Here is an 18835-nt window from a genome sequence, read left to right on the forward strand (position 1 = left end):
AAGGGAGAAGGCTTGCAGTATCATTGTATGTTTAGGTTAAGTACTATTCAAGGTTGAAGGTGTCTTAATTATCCCATACATAATATTGGTTTACAGGCAGGATGAGCATACAGTACATACAGTACATACAGTACATATAAAACATAGACACGAACATAGGCTACTCATTCGTTGCCTTGTTGGTTATTGTTGTAAATGTACATTTTGTAAAACTGGAAGTGTTTACTGAAAGAAAGGTCAATTCTTAGTATTTACTGCAATCACTGTCTACACTCTTAGAAAAAAACGTGCTATCTAGGCCCTAAAAGGTTTTTGGGGCTGTGCCCATAGGAGAACCCTTTGAAGAACCCTTTTGGATTCCATTGAAAAAACCTTTCTGCAGAAGGTTCTACATTGAACTCAAAAGGGTTCTATCTGGAACCAAAAAGGAAAAATGATCCTATGGGACTAGCTTTTTTGCTAAGAGTGTAGCCTCCTTCCAAAATCTTGACATTTTTCATCAAAGCAGTAAGCACTGATTAAATTACATTCAAAATACTTGATTTATCCCACAAGGGGCAATTATTGCAAATCTGGTGTTAGTGTTTGAGTTACTGTTTGTCTAAGGAGGTGCTTTTGCTTTGTAAAATAACAGCAGCTGCTGTCAGACAGACAAAGCCTCCCTGAAGGCTCTGGTGTTGGATCGAGGGGAACATAGAGGTCAGGTCTTGCGAGTTAGTACATGTAATGTCAGTGCCATGAGTAAGTCATACAGCCCTAGATGTCACTTTACAACAGAGGAGAGGAAGAATAGAGGAGAGAGATCATAATAGAGGAGAGAGACCATAATAGAGGAGAGAGACCATAATATAGAGAGACCATAATATAGAGAGATCATAATATAGAGAGATCAGAATAGAGGAGAGAGATCATAATACAGAGAGATCATAATAGAGAGAGATCATTCAATATAGAGAGATCATAATAGAGGAGGGAGATCATAATATAGAGAGATCATTATATAGAGAGATCATAATATAGAGAGATCATAATAGAGGAGGGAGATCATAATATAGAGAGATCATAATAGAGGAGAGAGATCATAATAGAGGAGAGAGATCATAATAGAGGAGAGAGACCATAATATAGGATAGAGATCATAATAGAGGAGGGAGATCATAATAGAGGATAGAGATCATAATAGAGGATAGAGATCATACTAGAGGAGAGAGATCATACTAGAGGAGAGAGATCATAATAGAGGAGAGAGATCATACTAGAGAAAGATCATAATAGAGGAGAGAGATCATAATGGAGGAGAGAGATCAGAATAGAGGAGAGAGATCAGAATAGAGGAGAGACAGAATGTGTACGGTACACTAATGATGTCAATCACCTTTTGTATTTCACAAGGATAATAACATCTTATTGACATACTAATGCAGCTAACTTTCCTAAAGTACACAAGTGTCTTTAGATGTGACATTGTTCCCTCACCTTATTCCAGGGCTGAGGTCCATTCCATTAGGATTGAAGTTGGAATCCAAATTTCTGTTTACTTCCTTTATTGAAATGGAAGTGACCCCAATTCTGTCTTGTTCCCCCTCTATGAAAATGTCTCCCTTCAGACCTTGACAGTGTCCTCTTAGTGTAATGGAGTTGTGTTGGTGAGTGGGAGAGCTAGGCTGATTCTCACCAGTTACACTGCTTTTCTCTGGAAACAGTTGAATATCAGGGAGTGTAACTAGTTATATATTTTCATTCGTCTCTGGGATTCAAACCGGCAACCGTTCAGTTACTGGCCCAGTGCTTTGAACCGGTAGCCCCATATGACTAAATATATTCAAGTTTCCCTCAGGTATATGACTAAATATATTCAGGTTTCCCTCAGGTACATGACTATACAATATATATTCAGGTTTCCTTCAGGTTTATGACTAAATATATTCAGGTTTCCCTCAGGTATATGAATATATATGTGAAGGTGTTCCTTCTCTATGAACAGGTCAACATGGTGATTGGTATCCTGGTGTTCAACAAGCTGGTCTCCAGAGACGGGATTCTGGAGAAGAAGCCGAAGCATCGAGCTGGGTAAGAAACCACCTACAGCAAAGATATAGAATCTCTATTCTATTCTATTTCTATGACTTGTAGTATGTCTGAAGCAGCTGGGTAAGAGAGCACCTACTTATACAATACATCGTGATACACAACAAAGACAGACAGCAACTAGTTATTCTTCCTTATTTAGTTATACTTCCTTATATGGTCATTGAAACACTCCGCGTTGGCTGGAGTGTTGACTGTATAGTCCTAAGATCTGCAGTGGTCTACTTCTCCAGTCCTTTAGTATACATCGTAGTCTGACTCCCCCTCACCACACATTCACACAGACCCTCTGAATCTCTTCATTTTCCATATGGAGATTAGGCCTTGTTCTTTACTCTGTCTGATGGGAGAACATTAGAGGCATCAACATAAAGAGGTCACATCTCTCTGGGGGGAGACGACGTGTGTGTGTGTGGAGAGTAGGGGGGAGAGTAGGGGGGGGGACGTGGCAGAATCAGTCCATAATGAAAATAGTTTAAAACGCCCACCACCCACAGGTCCCCAGATTGGCCCTGACTACTACTAACGAGATACAGAGTTGGAATGCGTTATTTTCTGTCGTCTTCTCGTTGGTTGGTACACCAGCATCCCTCTTAAACAGCCCCACATAAAGACGGGTTTATACTCGGTCTAACAACATGTCTGTAGACCACTAGAATGTGACAACTGTCCACAGACAGTCCTTAGATCTACTGTAAACCAGCCTTATGTCATCTTGTCATGTGTTTTTAGAACACTTTGGCCCTGCCTGACTACTACTAGTGTGATACAGAAAGTTGGGATGCCATTCCTAGTGATGTTTTTGTCACTAACGTCATTTTATGTCTTCATCTTGATGCGTGTTAATCCCAAAGCCCTCTACAACACCCACGCTAACATTGGCCATGTCTGTCTGGAAATTTCTAACATGAAAAGTTGTGGGTGCTACTGTTTTTTCTTAACCCTTGTGTGGTGTTGACGTCTGTGGGGCCCATTTTCAGTGTTTACTAAATTAAAAATGCAATTAATTATTTTTTCAATCTGGACTCTTTGGCCTTGGCTCATTTTCTGTGAAGAGCATCTAAAAGAACACATTTATATTGAGTGCACACTGTGAAACTACACAATACATTTATATTGAGTACACACTGTGAAACTACACAATACATTTATATTGAGTACACACTGTGAAACTACACAATACATTTATATTGAGTACACACTGTGAAACTACACAATACATTTATATTGAGTACACACTGTGAAACTACACAATACATTTATATTGAGTACACACTGTGAAACTACACAATACATTTATATTGAGTACACACTGTGAAACTACACAATACATTTATATTGAGTACACACTGTGAAACTACACAATACATTTATATTGAGTACACACTGTGAAACTACACAATACATTTATATTGAGTACACACTGTGAAACTACACAATACATTTATATTGAGTACACACTGTGAAACTACACAATACATTTATATTGAGTACACACTGTGAAACTACACAATACATTTATATTGAGTACACTGTGAAACTACACTGTGAAACTACACAATATTTTTACACTGTGAAACTACACAATACATTTATTGAGTACACACTGTGAAACTACACAATACATTTATATTGAGTGCACACTGTGAAACTACACAATACATTTATATTGAGTACACACTGTGAAACTACACAATACATTTATATTGAGTACACACTGTGAAACCACACAATACATTTTTATTTATTGTATTTTTTAAATTTAACCTTTCACTTGGTAAGTCTTGTGGGAACCTGCACAATGTTATTACAATATATTATTACAATATATTATTTCAATATATTATTACAATATATTATTTCAATATATTATTACAATATATTATTTCAATATATTATTACAATATATTATTTCAATATATTATTACAATATATTATTACATTATATTATTACAATATATTATTTCAATATATTATTACAATATATTATTTCAATATATTATTACAATATATTATTACAATATATTATTACAATATATTATTACAATATATTATTACAATATATTATTACAATATATTATTACAATATATTATTACAATATATTATTTCAATATATTATTACAATATATTATTACAATATATTATTACAATATATTATTACAATATATTATTACAATATATTATTACAATATATTATTACATTATATTATTTCAATATATTATTACAATATATTATTTCAATATATTATTTCGATACATTGTCAAAAAAAAATCCAAACATTTTTCCAAACTCTCCCCCAGCCAGGTGCAAATTGGGTGAGGAACACAACAGAGAAATAGCTTTGCATGTGTGGCTCCTTACCACAATGAATCAGTAAGGCAAAAATAATCTCTGCTCAGAGAGACTTCAAAATCATTTTTGCAGAGATAGAAGCTGGTGTGGAAAGAGTGTTTTCCACTTTGGAAGATGAAGCATTTTCAGAATATGAGGATCATGTCTCTGTCAATTCAGAGTTTGACAGTGAGTTGGAAGAATAGGATGAGATTGGCCCTCAGCCAGCCCCAGGACCAGCAAGTCAGCAACCAGACCCAGGACCAGCCCGTCAGCAATCAGCCCCAGGACCAGCCCGTCAGCAATCAGCCCCAGGACCAGCCCATCAGCAACCAGGACCAGCCCGTCAGCAACCAGCCCCAGGACCAGCCCATCAGCAACCAGCCCCAGGACCAGCCCGTCAGCAACCAGGACCAGTCTGTCAGCAACCAGCCCCAGGACCAGCCCATCAGCAACCAGCCCCAGGACCAGCCCTTCAGCACCCAACCAGCCCATCAGCAACCAGCCGCAGGACCAGCCCTTCAGCAATCAACCAGCCCCAGGACCAGCCCGTCAGCAACCAGGACCAGGACCAGCCCTTCAGAAACCTGCCCCAGGACCAGCCCATCAGCAGCCAACCATACCCTGGACCAGTCCGTCAGCAGCCAACCATACCCAGGACCAGTCTGTGAGCAACCTACAGGAGGAGAAATATGGATGTCAAAAAATTGTGAAATTGAATGGTCTTCTTGTCCAAGGAATGGACCACCCCTCATGGCTGCCAATGTGATAAAGATACACCCAGGACCATCCCTCATGACTGCCAATGTGATAAAGATACACCCAGGACCACCCCTCATGACTGCCAATGTGATAAAGATACAACCAGGACCACCCCTCATGACTGACAATGTGATAAAGATACACCCAGGACCATCCCTCATGGCTGCCAATGTGATAAAGATACACCCAGGACCAGCCCTCATGACTACCAATGTGATAAAGATACACCCAGAACCATCCCTCGTGACTGCCAATGTGATAAAGTTACACCCAGGACCACCCCTCATGGCTGCCAATGTGATAAAGATACACCCAGGACCATCCCTCATGACTGCCAATGTGATAAAGATACACCCAGGACCACCCCTCATGGCTGCCAATGTGATAAAGATACAACCAGGACCACCCCTCATGACTGCCAATGTGATAAAGAAACAACCAAGGCCGACGCGGATGGAGCTTTCTCATGTGCAGGGCATAGTCTTCTTTTGAACTGTTCATCCCAGACACCATCCAGAAAATCATTCTGGACTGTACTAATTTGGAGGGAAGGTGTGTTTATTTATTTATTTTTAATTAGTGGGGAGGTTCTTATCCTTGCTGGTGTTTTCAGATCCAATGGAGAATCCACAGAATCCCTGTGGGATGCAGAAACAGGCAGAGAACTTTTCCGTGCAACAATGTCTCTGTAAAACTTCCACATTATTTACAGGATTATCCATTTCAATAACCGAGACACCAGACCAGCTCGGCGGCAGAGAGACAAGCTAGCTGCAATCAGGTCAGTGTGGGACAAATGGGTGGACCGCCTTCCCCTGTTTGACAACCCTGGGCCCAACGTTACTGTTGATGAGCAGCTTATGCCATTTAGGGGGCGCTGCCCCTTCAGGCAGTACATACCGTCTAAACCTGCAAAATAAAGAATCAAGATCTGGGCTGCCTGTGATGCTGCTTCATCATATGTGTGGAACCTGCGAGTATATATGGTGAAGTCAAATGGAGGAGCCCCTGAGAAGAACCAAGGGATGCGGGTTGTCCTGGAGGAGCACTTGAGAAGAACCAAGGGATGCGGGTTGTCCTGGAGTAGCCCCTGAGAAGAACCAAGGGATGTGGGTTGTCCTGGAGGAGCCCCTGAGAAGAACCAAGGGATGCGGGTTGTCCTGGACGTGACACAGTGACTCCGTGGCCACAACATCACATGCGATAACTTTTTACTTTGCACAAGCTGGGACAGGAGCTCCTCAAGAGGAAGCTGACAATGGTAGGAACAGAGCTCCCACCTCAGCTGCTGAATGCACGGAAGAGGCCTATCAATCCCTCTAAGTTTGTGTTCACGGCCGACACGTCCCTAGTGTCCTACGTGCCAAAGAAAGGCACAAATGTGGTACTCATGAGTACGCTGCATAGGGATGGGAGAATCTGTGACCAGGAACATCATAAACCAGAAATGATAAGGGATTACAATGCTACAGAAGGAGGGGTGGACAAGACAAGCTGGTGACTGGCTACAGCTGCAACAGAAGAACCCTCTGCTGGCCACTTGTGATATTCTTTTAACATCTTGGATGTACAACACGCTTGTCAACTGGATGGCGTTGAACCCAGACTGGAACAGAGGGAAGCTCCAGAGGAGACGGCTGTTTCTAGAGGAGCTGGGCAAGGCATTGGTAAGACCTCAAATCCAGAGGAGACGGCTCTTTCTCAAGGAGCTGGGCAAGGCATTGGTATGACCTCAAATCCAGAGGAGACGGCTCTTTCTCAAGGAGCTGGGCAAGGCATTGGTAAGACCTCAAATCCAGAGGAGACGGCTCTTTCTCAAGGAGCTGGGCAAGGCATTGGTAAGACCTCAAATCCAGAGGAGACGGCTCTTTCTCAAGGAGCTGGGCAAGGCATTGGTAAGACCTCAAATCCAGAGGAGACACGCCTCTTTCTCAAGGAGCTGGGCAAGGCATTGGTAAAACCTCAAATCCAGAGGAGACACACCTCTTTCTCAAGGAGCTGGGCAAGGCATTGGTAAGACCTCAAATCCAGAGGAGACATGCCTCTTTCTCAAGGAGCTGGGCAAGGCATTGGTAAGACCTCAAATCCAGAGGAGACACGCCTCTTTCTCAAGGAGCTGGGCAAGGCATTGGTAAGACCCCAAATCCAGAGGGGACACGCCTCTTTCTCAAGGAGCTGGGCAAGGCATTGGTAAGACCCCAAATCCAGAGGGGACACGCCTCTTTCTTAAGGAGCTGGGCAAGGCATTGGTAAGACCCCAAATCCAGAGGGGACACGCCTCTTTCTCAAGGAGCTGGGCAAGGCATTGGTAAGACCCCAAATCCAGAGGGGACACGCCTCTTTCTTAAGGAGCTGGGCAAGGCATTGGTAAGACCCCAAATCCAGAAAAGACAACATATCCCAAGGACCCCAGCTTCTGCAGCCATCATGAGGAGGATTCAGGAATGAGGATGCTGGTGCTCCATCTGCCCGACCCACAGAACCAACAACTCCAATAGCGGAAGTAAGTGTGAGTGATGTTGTTGCATGTGTGTGTCTGACTCTCCTACCTTGGCCTGCCGTAACTATATATGTGAGTGAGATGTCAGTAAAGTTCCTGAACTTAGTGTTTTCATCATTCTAGATTGCAGCCGGTAGCAACAAGAAGAAGCACTGTGATGTGTGTGGACAAGAAGGACAGGAAGACACAGTACACATGCATCAAGTGCAAGAAATACATTTGCAACACACACACAGTTAAACTCTGTCCCTCATGTGGTGTGTAGACCGGCCTTAATGTGTGTTCAATGGGGCTCATTTATCATTTCCATTAAATACTGTAGGAAAATTTGTCCTTCCAATGTGTTCAGTTCAAAGCAATAAACATCAATTGTGATGAAAACATTGTTTCATTTATATTTGTTCAAGATAAACATGAGTTATTCCACCCATGTCTTGATTATAATTTATTTTTGTTTATAAAAATCACATTTTACTAAAAAAAACGAATAGTGCTTGTATAGATAAATGAGTTAATGGCAAATATGAACCATGTATGCTGTCTATATTGCTTGTAATTGATATAAGTCAACATCTAAGTATGAATTATTAAGTATTTTTACATAAATTGTTATGGCTGTATTGTTTTATAACCCCAAAATGTTGTGTGTCCATCAGACCTGTGAACATTGGGTGAATAGCATGAACACCACACAAGGGTTAAAAATACGGACAAATTGGCCCTAGATTCTGCTAATATGATAGAGAACGTTGGGATGGTGTAGTGCTGCTTCTTCACTACTGTCTTCACTAGGGTCCACATGTTGTATGAGAGAACAGAAGGAATGCTATGCTAGTCAGTGCTGCTTCTTCACTACTGTCATCACTAGTGTCCACATGTTGTATGAGAGAACAGAAGGAATGCTATGCTAGTCATAGTGCTGCTTCTTCACTACTGTCATCACTAGTGTCCACATGTTGTATGAGAGAACAGAAGGAATGCTATGCTAGTCATAGTGCTGCTTCTTCACTACTGTCATCACTAGTGTCCACATGTTGTATGAGAGAACAGAAGGAATGCTATGCTAGTCATAGTGCTGCTTCTTCACTACTGTCATCACTAGTGTCCACATGTTGTATGAGAGAACAGAAGGAATGCTATGCTAGTCATAGTGCTGCTTCTTCACTACTGTCATCACTAGTGTCATGTTGTTTGAGAGAACAGAAGGAACATGTTGTATGAGAGAACAGTTTGAGAACAGAAGGAATGCTATGCTAGTCATAGTGCTACTTCTTCACTACTGTCATCACTAGTGTCCACATGTTGTATGAGAGAACAGAAGGAATGCTATGCTAGTCATAGTGCTACTTCTTCACTACTGTCATCACTAGTGTCCACATGTTGTATGAGAGAACAGAAGGAATGCTATGCTAGTCAGTGCTGCTTCTTCACTACTGTCATCACTAGTGTCCACATGTTGTATGAGAGAACAGAAGGAATGCTATGCTAGTCATAGTGCTGCTTCTTCACTACTGTCATCACTAGTGTCCACATGTTGTATGAGAGAACAGAAGGAATGCTATACTAGTCATAGTGCTGCTTCTTCACTAAACACTATTTCCTGTTGTTTTGTTGTTTGTTGTCCCACAGACCGATGAACGAGCCCCATACAGGGTTAACTCTGAAATGTGCCAAATGTGGTGTGGTGTCCACCACTGCTCTCTCTGCAACTACAGCCAGTAATGCCATGTAAGTTCTCTCTTACAGGACATTGATGCCTGGCACTGGGAATTCATGAGATTAACTGTGTGTGCGTGTGTGTGCATGACTGGTCTCATGGTCTGTGTGTGTGTGTGTGTGTGTGTCTCTGTGTGCGTGTGTCTCTGTGTGTGTGTGTGTGTGTGTGTGTGTGTGTGTGTGTGTGTGTCTCACTGTGTGTGTGTGTGTCTGTTGTGTGTGTGCAGTGTGTCTCTGTCACTGTGTGTGTGTGTCTCTGTGTGCTAGTGTGTGTGTGTGTGTGTGTGTGTGTGTGTCCTCTGTGTGTGTGTCATCACTGTGTGTGTGTGTGTGTGTGTGTGTGTGTGTGTGTGTGTGTGTGTGTGTGTGTGTGTGTGTGTGCGTGTGTGTGTGTGTATGACTGGTCTGATGGTCTGTGTGTGGACCAAGACCTTGGAAGATCTACAGAGAATAAACAGGATGGAAATGTTGTATGAGAGAACAGTAGGATGTGTCCTTGCATGGATAGCTAATGTTAGACCTGTAGTAGAGTACTGGGCAGTCAGACAGTAATGTTAGACCTATAGTAGAGTACTGGGTAGTCAGACAGAAGGAATGCTAATGTTAGAATGTAGAGTAGGAAAAGTGTCCTTCATGGATAGTAATGTTAGACCTGTAGTAGAGTACTGGGCAGTCAGACAGTAATGACCTATTAGACTGGGCAGTCAGACAGAAGGAATGTAGTCAGTGCTGCTTCTTCACTAGACCTAGTTTGTTGTAGTAGAGTACTGGGCAGTCAGACAGTAATGTTAGACCTGTAGTAGAGTACTGGGCAGTCAGACGGTAATGTTAGACCTGTAGTAGAGTACTGGGCAGTCAGACAGTAATGTTAGACCTATAGTAGAGTACTGGGCAGTCAGACAGTAATGTTAGACCTATAGTAGAGTACTGGGCAGTCAGACAGTAATGTTAGACCTATAGTAGAGTACTGGGCAGTCAGACAGTAATGTTAGACCTATAGTAGAGTACTGGGCAGTCAGACAGTAATGTTAGACCTATAGTAGAGTACTGGGCAGTCAGACAGTAATGTTAGACCTATAGTAGAGTACTGGGCAGTCAGACAGTAATGTCTTGCATGTCAGAGAGACAACAGAACACTATCTGGTAAGATAGTATGTGTCCTTACACAGTAGATGATGGTTCTGGTGCTTCTGTATTTGTAGACAGTAATGTATTCTATCTACAAGAAAGACCACTGTAGTAGTCTGGCCAGGCAGTAATGTCTTCTATCTACAAGAAAGACCACTGTAATAGTCTGGCCAGGCAGTAATGTCTTCTATCTACAAGAAAGACCACTGTAGTAGTCTGGCCAGGCAGTAATGTCTTATGTGATCTGATGTGTGCCAGGTTAACCTCTTTCCCCTGTCTCCCCCTGTTTCCCCTCTCCAACCCTCTCCTTCCCTTCCCCCCTCTCCCGCCCCCTCTCTCCCATCCCCCTCTATCCTTTCCTCCTCTCTCCCTCCCTCTGTCAGGGCCTCTCTGTGGAGTTCCTGTGTGGTTCTGCCTCTGCTGGCTCTGACCTGGATGTCTGCGGTGCTGGCCATGACAGACAAGCGCTCCATCCTATTTCAGATCCTCTTCTCTGTCTTCGACTCGTTGCAGGGCTTTGTCATCGTCATGGTGCACTGTATCCTGAGGAAAGAGGTAAGGAAGAGAGAGGGAAGAGGGAGAGAGGAGGGAGAGGGAGGTATATTGAGGAAGTGAGGGAAGGAGAGGGGAGAGGAGGGAGAGGGAGGTATTGGGGAAGGAGAGGGAGAGGGGGAGAGAGGAGGGAGAGGGAGGTATTGGGGAAGTATGGGAAGGAGAGGGAGAGGGGGGAGAGGGAGAGGGAAGTATTGGGGAAGTGAGGAAAGGTGAGGGGGAGAGGAGGGAAAGGGAGAAAGAGGTCTTGGGGAAGTGAGGGAAGGACAAGGGGAGGTATGTATGGGTTGGGGATAATGGGATACTCTTTCAGTAGGATTCTGTTCATAGTGCACAACATATCAAAATTACCCCCCAAAAATACTTTACAACAGGATATAAAAATGAATGTTTCTTATTGGACCAATTCAGATAGAATCACCCCATTTTACACTTGGTGCCAAATGAACATGGCCTAGGTCACACCCTGTGTCACAACATTTTTTGACCCTTAAACATGTTTAATCCCTCTTATCTCTTGTGGCCACACACACACACACACACACACACACACACACACACACACACACACACACACACACACACACACACACACACACACACACACACACACACACACACACACACACACACACACACACACACACACACACACGTCATGTTTCCCATTTGGCCCTAACTACAGTATTTATTAGGAGAATATTGGGAGATTAGTGATCTGGCCCAGATTAATTCCAGATGTTTTGTTTACAGTGACTTGGGAAAGTATAGAACATTTGAGCATGCATAACTATTCACCCCCGAAGACAATACTTTGTAGAGCTTTTGCAGCAATTATATCTGCAAGCCTCTTGGGGTATGTCTCTATACACATATATAAATCATGTCATTACAAGGACACACTTCTCTGTCGGGTCCCTATGGCGACCCGGGAATCCCGCTCTGCATCAAGACTCCTTCCTGTCTTCTCTATCTCTCTGAGAGGTAAACAGTTTCAGTTCAGAAGATCATATATAAATCATGTCATTACAAGGACACACTTCAGTACCACTGCAGAGAGAAGGGAACTCTCAGCCAGACAGGATATCCTTAGCTTGGTTCTACAGTGGATGGGGAAAGTATTCACCCCCTTGGCATTTTTCCTATTTTGTTGCCTTACAACCTGGAATGAAAATTAATTTTTGGGGTGTTTGTATCATTTGATACACAACATGCCTGCAAAATATGTTTTATTGTGAATCAAACAAGAAATAAGACAATAAAACAGAAAACTTGAGCGTGCATAACTATTCACCCCCCCAAAGTCAATACTTTGTAGAGCCACATGTTGCTGCAATTACAGCTGCAAGTCTCTTGCGTGTGTCTCTATTAGCTTGGCACATCTAGCCACTGGGATTTTTGTCCATTCTTCATGGGAAAACTGCTCCAGCTCTTTCAAGTTGGATGGGTTCCGCTGGTGTACAACAATCTTTAAGTCATACCACAGATTCTCAATTGGATTGAGGTCTGGGCTTTGACTAGGCCATTCCAAGACATTTAAATGTTTCCCCACTCGAGTGTTGCTTTAGCAGTATGCTTAGAGTCATTGTCCTGCTGGAAGGTGAACCTCCGTCCCAGTCTCAAATCTCTGGAAGGCTGAAGCAAGAATTTCCCTGTATTTAGAGCCACCCATCATTCCTTCAATTCTGACCAGTTTCCCAGTCCCTGCCAATTAAAAACATCCCCACAGCATGTTGCTGCCATCACCATGCTTCACTGTGTGGATGGGGTTCTCAGGATGATGAGAGGTGTTGGGTTTGTGCCAGACATAGTGTTTTCCTTGATGGTCAAAAAGCTACATTTTAATCTCATCTGACCAGAATACCTTCTTCCATATATTTGGGGAGTCTCCCACATGTCTTTTGGTGAACACCAAACTTGTTTGCTTATTTTTTTCTTTAAGCAATGGCTTTTTTCTGGCCACTCTTCCGTAAAGCCCAGCTCTGTGGAGTGTACAGCTTAAAGTGGTCTTATGGACAGATACTCCAATCTCCGCTGTGGAGCTTTGCAGCTCCTTCAGGGTTATCTTTGGTGTCTTCGTTGCCTCTCTGATTAATGCCCTCCTTGCCTGGTCTGTGAGTTTTGGTGGTCGGCCCTCTCTTGGCAGGTTTGTTGTGGTGCCATATTCTTTCCATTTTTTTAAATAATGGATTTAATGGTGCTCCGTGGGATGTTCGAAGTTTGGGATATTATTTTATAACCCAACCATGATCTGTACTTCTCCAAAACTTTGTCCCTGACCTGTTTGGAGAGCTCCTTGATCTTCATGGTTCCACTTGCTTGGTGGTGCCCCTTGCTTAGTGGTGTTGTAGACTCTGGAGCCTTCAGAACAGAAATAATGTGACAGATGATATGACACTACACCTGCATTGCTTGCTGTTTGGGGTTTTAGGCTGGGTTTCTGTACAGCACTTTGAGATATCAGCGGATGTACGAAGGGCTACACAAATAAATTTGATTTGATTTGACACTTAGATTGGACACGTGGACTTTATTTAACTAATTATGTGACTTCTGAAGGTAATTGGTTTCACCAGATCTTATATAGGGGCTTCAGAGCAAAGGGGGTGAATACATATGCACGCACCATTTTACAATTTATTTAATTTTTTAAACAAGTAATTTTTTTCATTTCAATTCACCAATTTGCACTGTTTTGTGTATGTCCATTACATGAAATCCGTAGCTGTAATCGCTGTGAGCAAGGTCAAGAGGTTACAGCAGAAACAATTGAGCATGTTTTCAGAAACTAAAATACACATGATATATAATATTATACTTATGTCAAGTGCTCTAATACATCACTTTCCTATTAACCTGCCCCCCTCCCCTTTGAATGTAGCTGTAATCACTGTGAGCAAGAGGTTACAGCAGGAACAATAGAGGATGTTTTTACTCTCTAGTGTCATGGCCATAGCCTGTCAGAAACTAAAATATACATTATATATCATAGAATACTAAATGTCAAGTGTCTAATACTACTTCTATGGTGCTTCGCTTTCCCCAGGTCCAAGATGCTTTCAGATGTCGTCTCAGAAACTGTCAGGACCCCAGAAACTGTCAGGACCCCCTCAACGCTGACAACACTGGAACTTTCCCCAACGGTCATGCTCAGATTATGGTACGATAACACCAGTACTGTATAACCCTCAACCCAGTGGTGGCTGGTTTGCATTTTCAATGGGGAGGACGGGCTCGGGGTAATGGCTGGAACAGAAATAAATGGAATGGTCTCAAACACATCAAACACCTGGTTTCCATGTGTTCGATACCATTCCCGTAAAATTCATTCCATCCATTATATGTACCGTCCTCCCCTCACCAGCCTCCTCTGTGCTCAACCAAAGCCTATACCTGCTTTTATATTTGAAACAAAGGAGCACATCCACATGATCACGAGTAAAATGTGAATTGATGTCAATGAGACTAAGTCTGAAATGGCACCCTATTCCCTATATAGTGCACTATTTTTGACCAGGGCCAATAGGGAATAGGGTGCCATTTGGGACACAAACCAAGTGAAAATTCCACTTAAATGGAGGTTAGGATTTGCTTCTAACAGCTGATTCACACTATAGGGTTGAACTGAACCGTACTGTGCTGGCTCTGGCTAGGAGACATTCTTTTCACATTGTCCTTTCCAGTATGTTTCCAGCAACTGTGGTGGATGCCTAACCAGGCCAGTGCAGTACGGCTCGGCAGGGATCGCCTTGGCTCAGCTCAGTGTGAAAAGGGTATAGTATTACAAACCCTCAAGACAAGTCTTCATAGCAGGGTTGGGATCCATTCCATTTCAATTCAGTCGATTAAGGAAGTAAACTGAAATTCCAAATCTGCTGGTTGGGCTGGATGAGGCATTGGTACCCGACGTTATACTGTAGCTGCTTTAGTTCCACTGTAATTACACACAGTGTAGACCAGCACGTGGCCCTGGCCCCTGTAACAGATCACACACATGCACAAGCATACACACACACACTTTAATAAATGAGATCCATTTTCCAACTTCCTGGATTCATTTTGATTAAACTCATTTGTCACTTTCGTCAAGCGTCAATTTTCATCATTTTACCAAGCCCCCTCTCCATTGTCACACGCACGTATGCCGCACGCACGCACACACACGCACGCACGCACACACACACACACACACACACACACACACACACACACACACACACACACACACACACACACACACACACACACACACACACACACACACACACACACACACACACACACACACACACACACACACAGTAATAAAGCACCAGTTGTTTGAATGACCTTTGTAACGCCACACCAAATCTCTTGATCCAGCAGAACGCCAACTGCCAACGACCTTCGCTCATCATAACTATCGTCTGATCTACCCAACGTTATATTCTAATATCCTCCTGCACAGATTGAATTAATTTCCACTGTTGTAGAATGGTGTGTTGGCTGTCGGAGTGCCCCCGGTTCAATAGAATCATTTGCAGAGAACAAACAGTGATTCGTTCCCAATCGCTGTTTTAGTGCTACAAATTCCCTGTTATATGCAGGCGTGTTGCTATATAGTTGGGAACGGAGCAGGGAGAATAGGACCATTAAGTTGACAGTAACTGACCCAAACAGGGAAAGGAAATAGATAGATGCAATGAAACTCCTATACAAAGATGACTTGTTTAATCAGATGTCAAAAGAGCTTGTTATTGGGATTGTTCTTATTGACTTAATTCATCTCAACACTGCATGTGGCTGGAGTTGTTCTAGGTTTCTTTTATGATGTCATAGTGTAACAATCATCTCGGATCTCAAACCATGCTACAATATTAAAGTTAAAAGAAATGCTGTGTTTATATGAGGGTGACCAAGGCAAGACAGACAAAATGGTCATAGTATGTGTATCATTTCACAAAACCAAATCAAATAGACACAAGATAAAGTTCAGGAAGTCTAAATCCCAAATAGAATCCCAATGAAAAATAGTCCAAAAGTCAATGGAAAAGTCAAAATAAGAAATCCCCCTTCAAAATGCAAAAATCCAAGTCATTCAAATAAAAATACAATCAGCAGGATAGATCTCACCGGATGGTTGAGGGAGAGGGAAATCCGGCCCTGGGTAGATTTCCTCACAACAGCTCTGCTCATCTTACAAATATAAGTAAAAATCAACAATAACAAACTAAAATAAGTCCCTGGAATGGATAGATCTGTGCTTAAAAGCACAGGCAGCCGGTGGCTCCTTAATTGAGGATGGGCTATTAGTAATGGATGGAACGGAATTTATGGATTGGTATCCAACACATCAAACACATGGATTCCTTGTGTTTGATGCCATTCCATTAATCCATTCCAGCTATTATTATAAGCTGGCCTCCACTCAGCAGCCTCCTGTGCTTAAAAGGTTTTCCACACAAATAGAACCTCAGCCAGTTACACGCCAAACATTTCCCCAAACTGCTACTTTTTTCTTAAAGGGACAAGCCCTATTTAAAGGGATAGCAAAATGTGCAAATAAGGCAGAAAGAACTGGCAGATGCATAACATAACGGATACATAACATAACAGATACATAATATAACAGATACATAACATAACAGATACATAACAGATACATAAAATAACAGATAGATAACATAACAGATACATAACATAACAGATACATAACAGATACATAACATAACAGATACATAACATAACGGATACATAACAGATACATAAAATAACAGATAGATAACATAACAGATACATAACATAACAGATACATAACAGATACATAACAGATACATAATATAACAGATACATAACAGATACATAAAATAACAGATAGATAACATAACAGATACATAACATAACAGATACATAACAGATACATAACATAACAGATACATAACAGATACATAACATAACGGATACATAACAGATACATAAAATAACGGATACATAACAGATACATAACATAACAGGAACATAACAGATACATAATATAACAGATACATAACAGATACATAACAGATACATAAAATAAGATACATAAATAACAGATACATAACAGATACATAACATAACAGATACATAACAGATACATAAAATAACAGATACATAACATAACAGATACATAACATAACAGATACATAACATAACGGATACATAACATAACATAACAGGATACATAACAGATACATAAAATAACAGATACATACATAACAGATACATAACATAACAGATACATACATAAAATAACAGATACATAACATAACAGATACATATACATAACAGACATAACAGATACATAACAGATACATAACATAACAGATACATAACAGATAACATAAAATACATAACAGATACATACATAACAGGATACATAACAGATACATAAAATAACAGATAGATAACATAACAGATACATAACATAACAGATACATAACAGATACATAACATAACGGATACATAATATAACAGATACATAACAGATATAACATAACAGATACATAAGATACATACATAACAGAACATAACAGATACATAACATAACAGATACATAACATAACAGATACATATTATAACAGATACATAACATAGAAATAACGGATACATAACAGATACATAACATAACAGATACATAACAGATACATAAATATAACATAACAGATACATAACAGATACATAACATAACAGATACATAACAGATACATAACATAACAGATACATAACATAACAGATACATAACATAACAGATACATAACATAACAGATACATAACATAACAGATACATAACATAACAGATACATAACAGATACATAACATAACAGATACATAACATAACAGATACATAACAGATACATAACAGATACATAACATAACAGATACATAACATAACAGATACATAACATAACAGATACATAACAGATACATAACATAACAGATACATAACAGATACATAACAGATACATAACAGATACATAACATAACAGATACATAAAATAAACAGATACATAACAGATACATAACAGATACATAACATAACAGATACATAACATAACAGATACATAACATAACAGATACATAACAGATACATAACATAACAGATACATAACATAACATAACATAACAGATACATAACATAACAGATACATAACATAACAGATACATAACATAACAGATACATAACAGATACATAACAGATACATAACATAACAGATACATAACATAACAGATACATAACAGATACATAACAGATACATAACAGATACATAACAGATACATAACATAACAGATACATAACAGATACATAACATAACAGATACATAACATAACAGATACATAACATAACAGATACATAACATAACAGATACATAACATAACAGATACATAACATAACAGATACAGAACATAACAGATACATAACATAACAGATACATAACAGATACATAACAGATACATAACAGATACATAACAGATACATAACATAACAGATACATAACATATACATAACAGATACATAACAGATACATAACAGATACATAACATAACAGATACATAACATAACAGATACATAAAATAAACAGATACATAACAGATACATAAAATAACAGATACATATTATAACAGATACATAACAGATACATATTATAACAGATACATAACAGATATAACAGATACATAATATAACAGATACATAACAGATACATAACATAACAGATACATAACATAACAGATACATAAC

At 40.5% G+C, this 18835-nt stretch overlaps 1 protein-coding gene across 3 annotated transcripts in view; it reads left to right on the top strand.

The window, feature by feature from the left end:
* The window catches only part of adgrb3 (adhesion G protein-coupled receptor B3), a 127054-nt gene that overhangs the window by 88653 nt on the left and 19566 nt on the right, over positions 1-18835 (top strand). For all 3 annotated transcript variants that reach the window (XM_042315446.1, XM_042315448.1, XM_042315447.1), the window contains 5 exons: positions 1985-2070; positions 9313-9411; positions 10911-11082; positions 14126-14239; positions 14763-14852. In XM_042315446.1, the coding sequence (XP_042171380.1) occupies positions 1985-2070; positions 9313-9411; positions 10911-11082; positions 14126-14239; positions 14763-14852 (561 nt within the window). The remainder of the gene's footprint in view (positions 1-1984; positions 2071-9312; positions 9412-10910; positions 11083-14125; positions 14240-14762; positions 14853-18835) is intronic.

The sequence above is a fragment of the Oncorhynchus tshawytscha genome, unplaced genomic scaffold (assembly GCF_018296145.1).
Source record: "Oncorhynchus tshawytscha isolate Ot180627B unplaced genomic scaffold, Otsh_v2.0 Un_contig_1936_pilon_pilon, whole genome shotgun sequence".
Taxonomy (NCBI): Eukaryota; Metazoa; Chordata; class Actinopteri; order Salmoniformes; family Salmonidae; genus Oncorhynchus; species Oncorhynchus tshawytscha.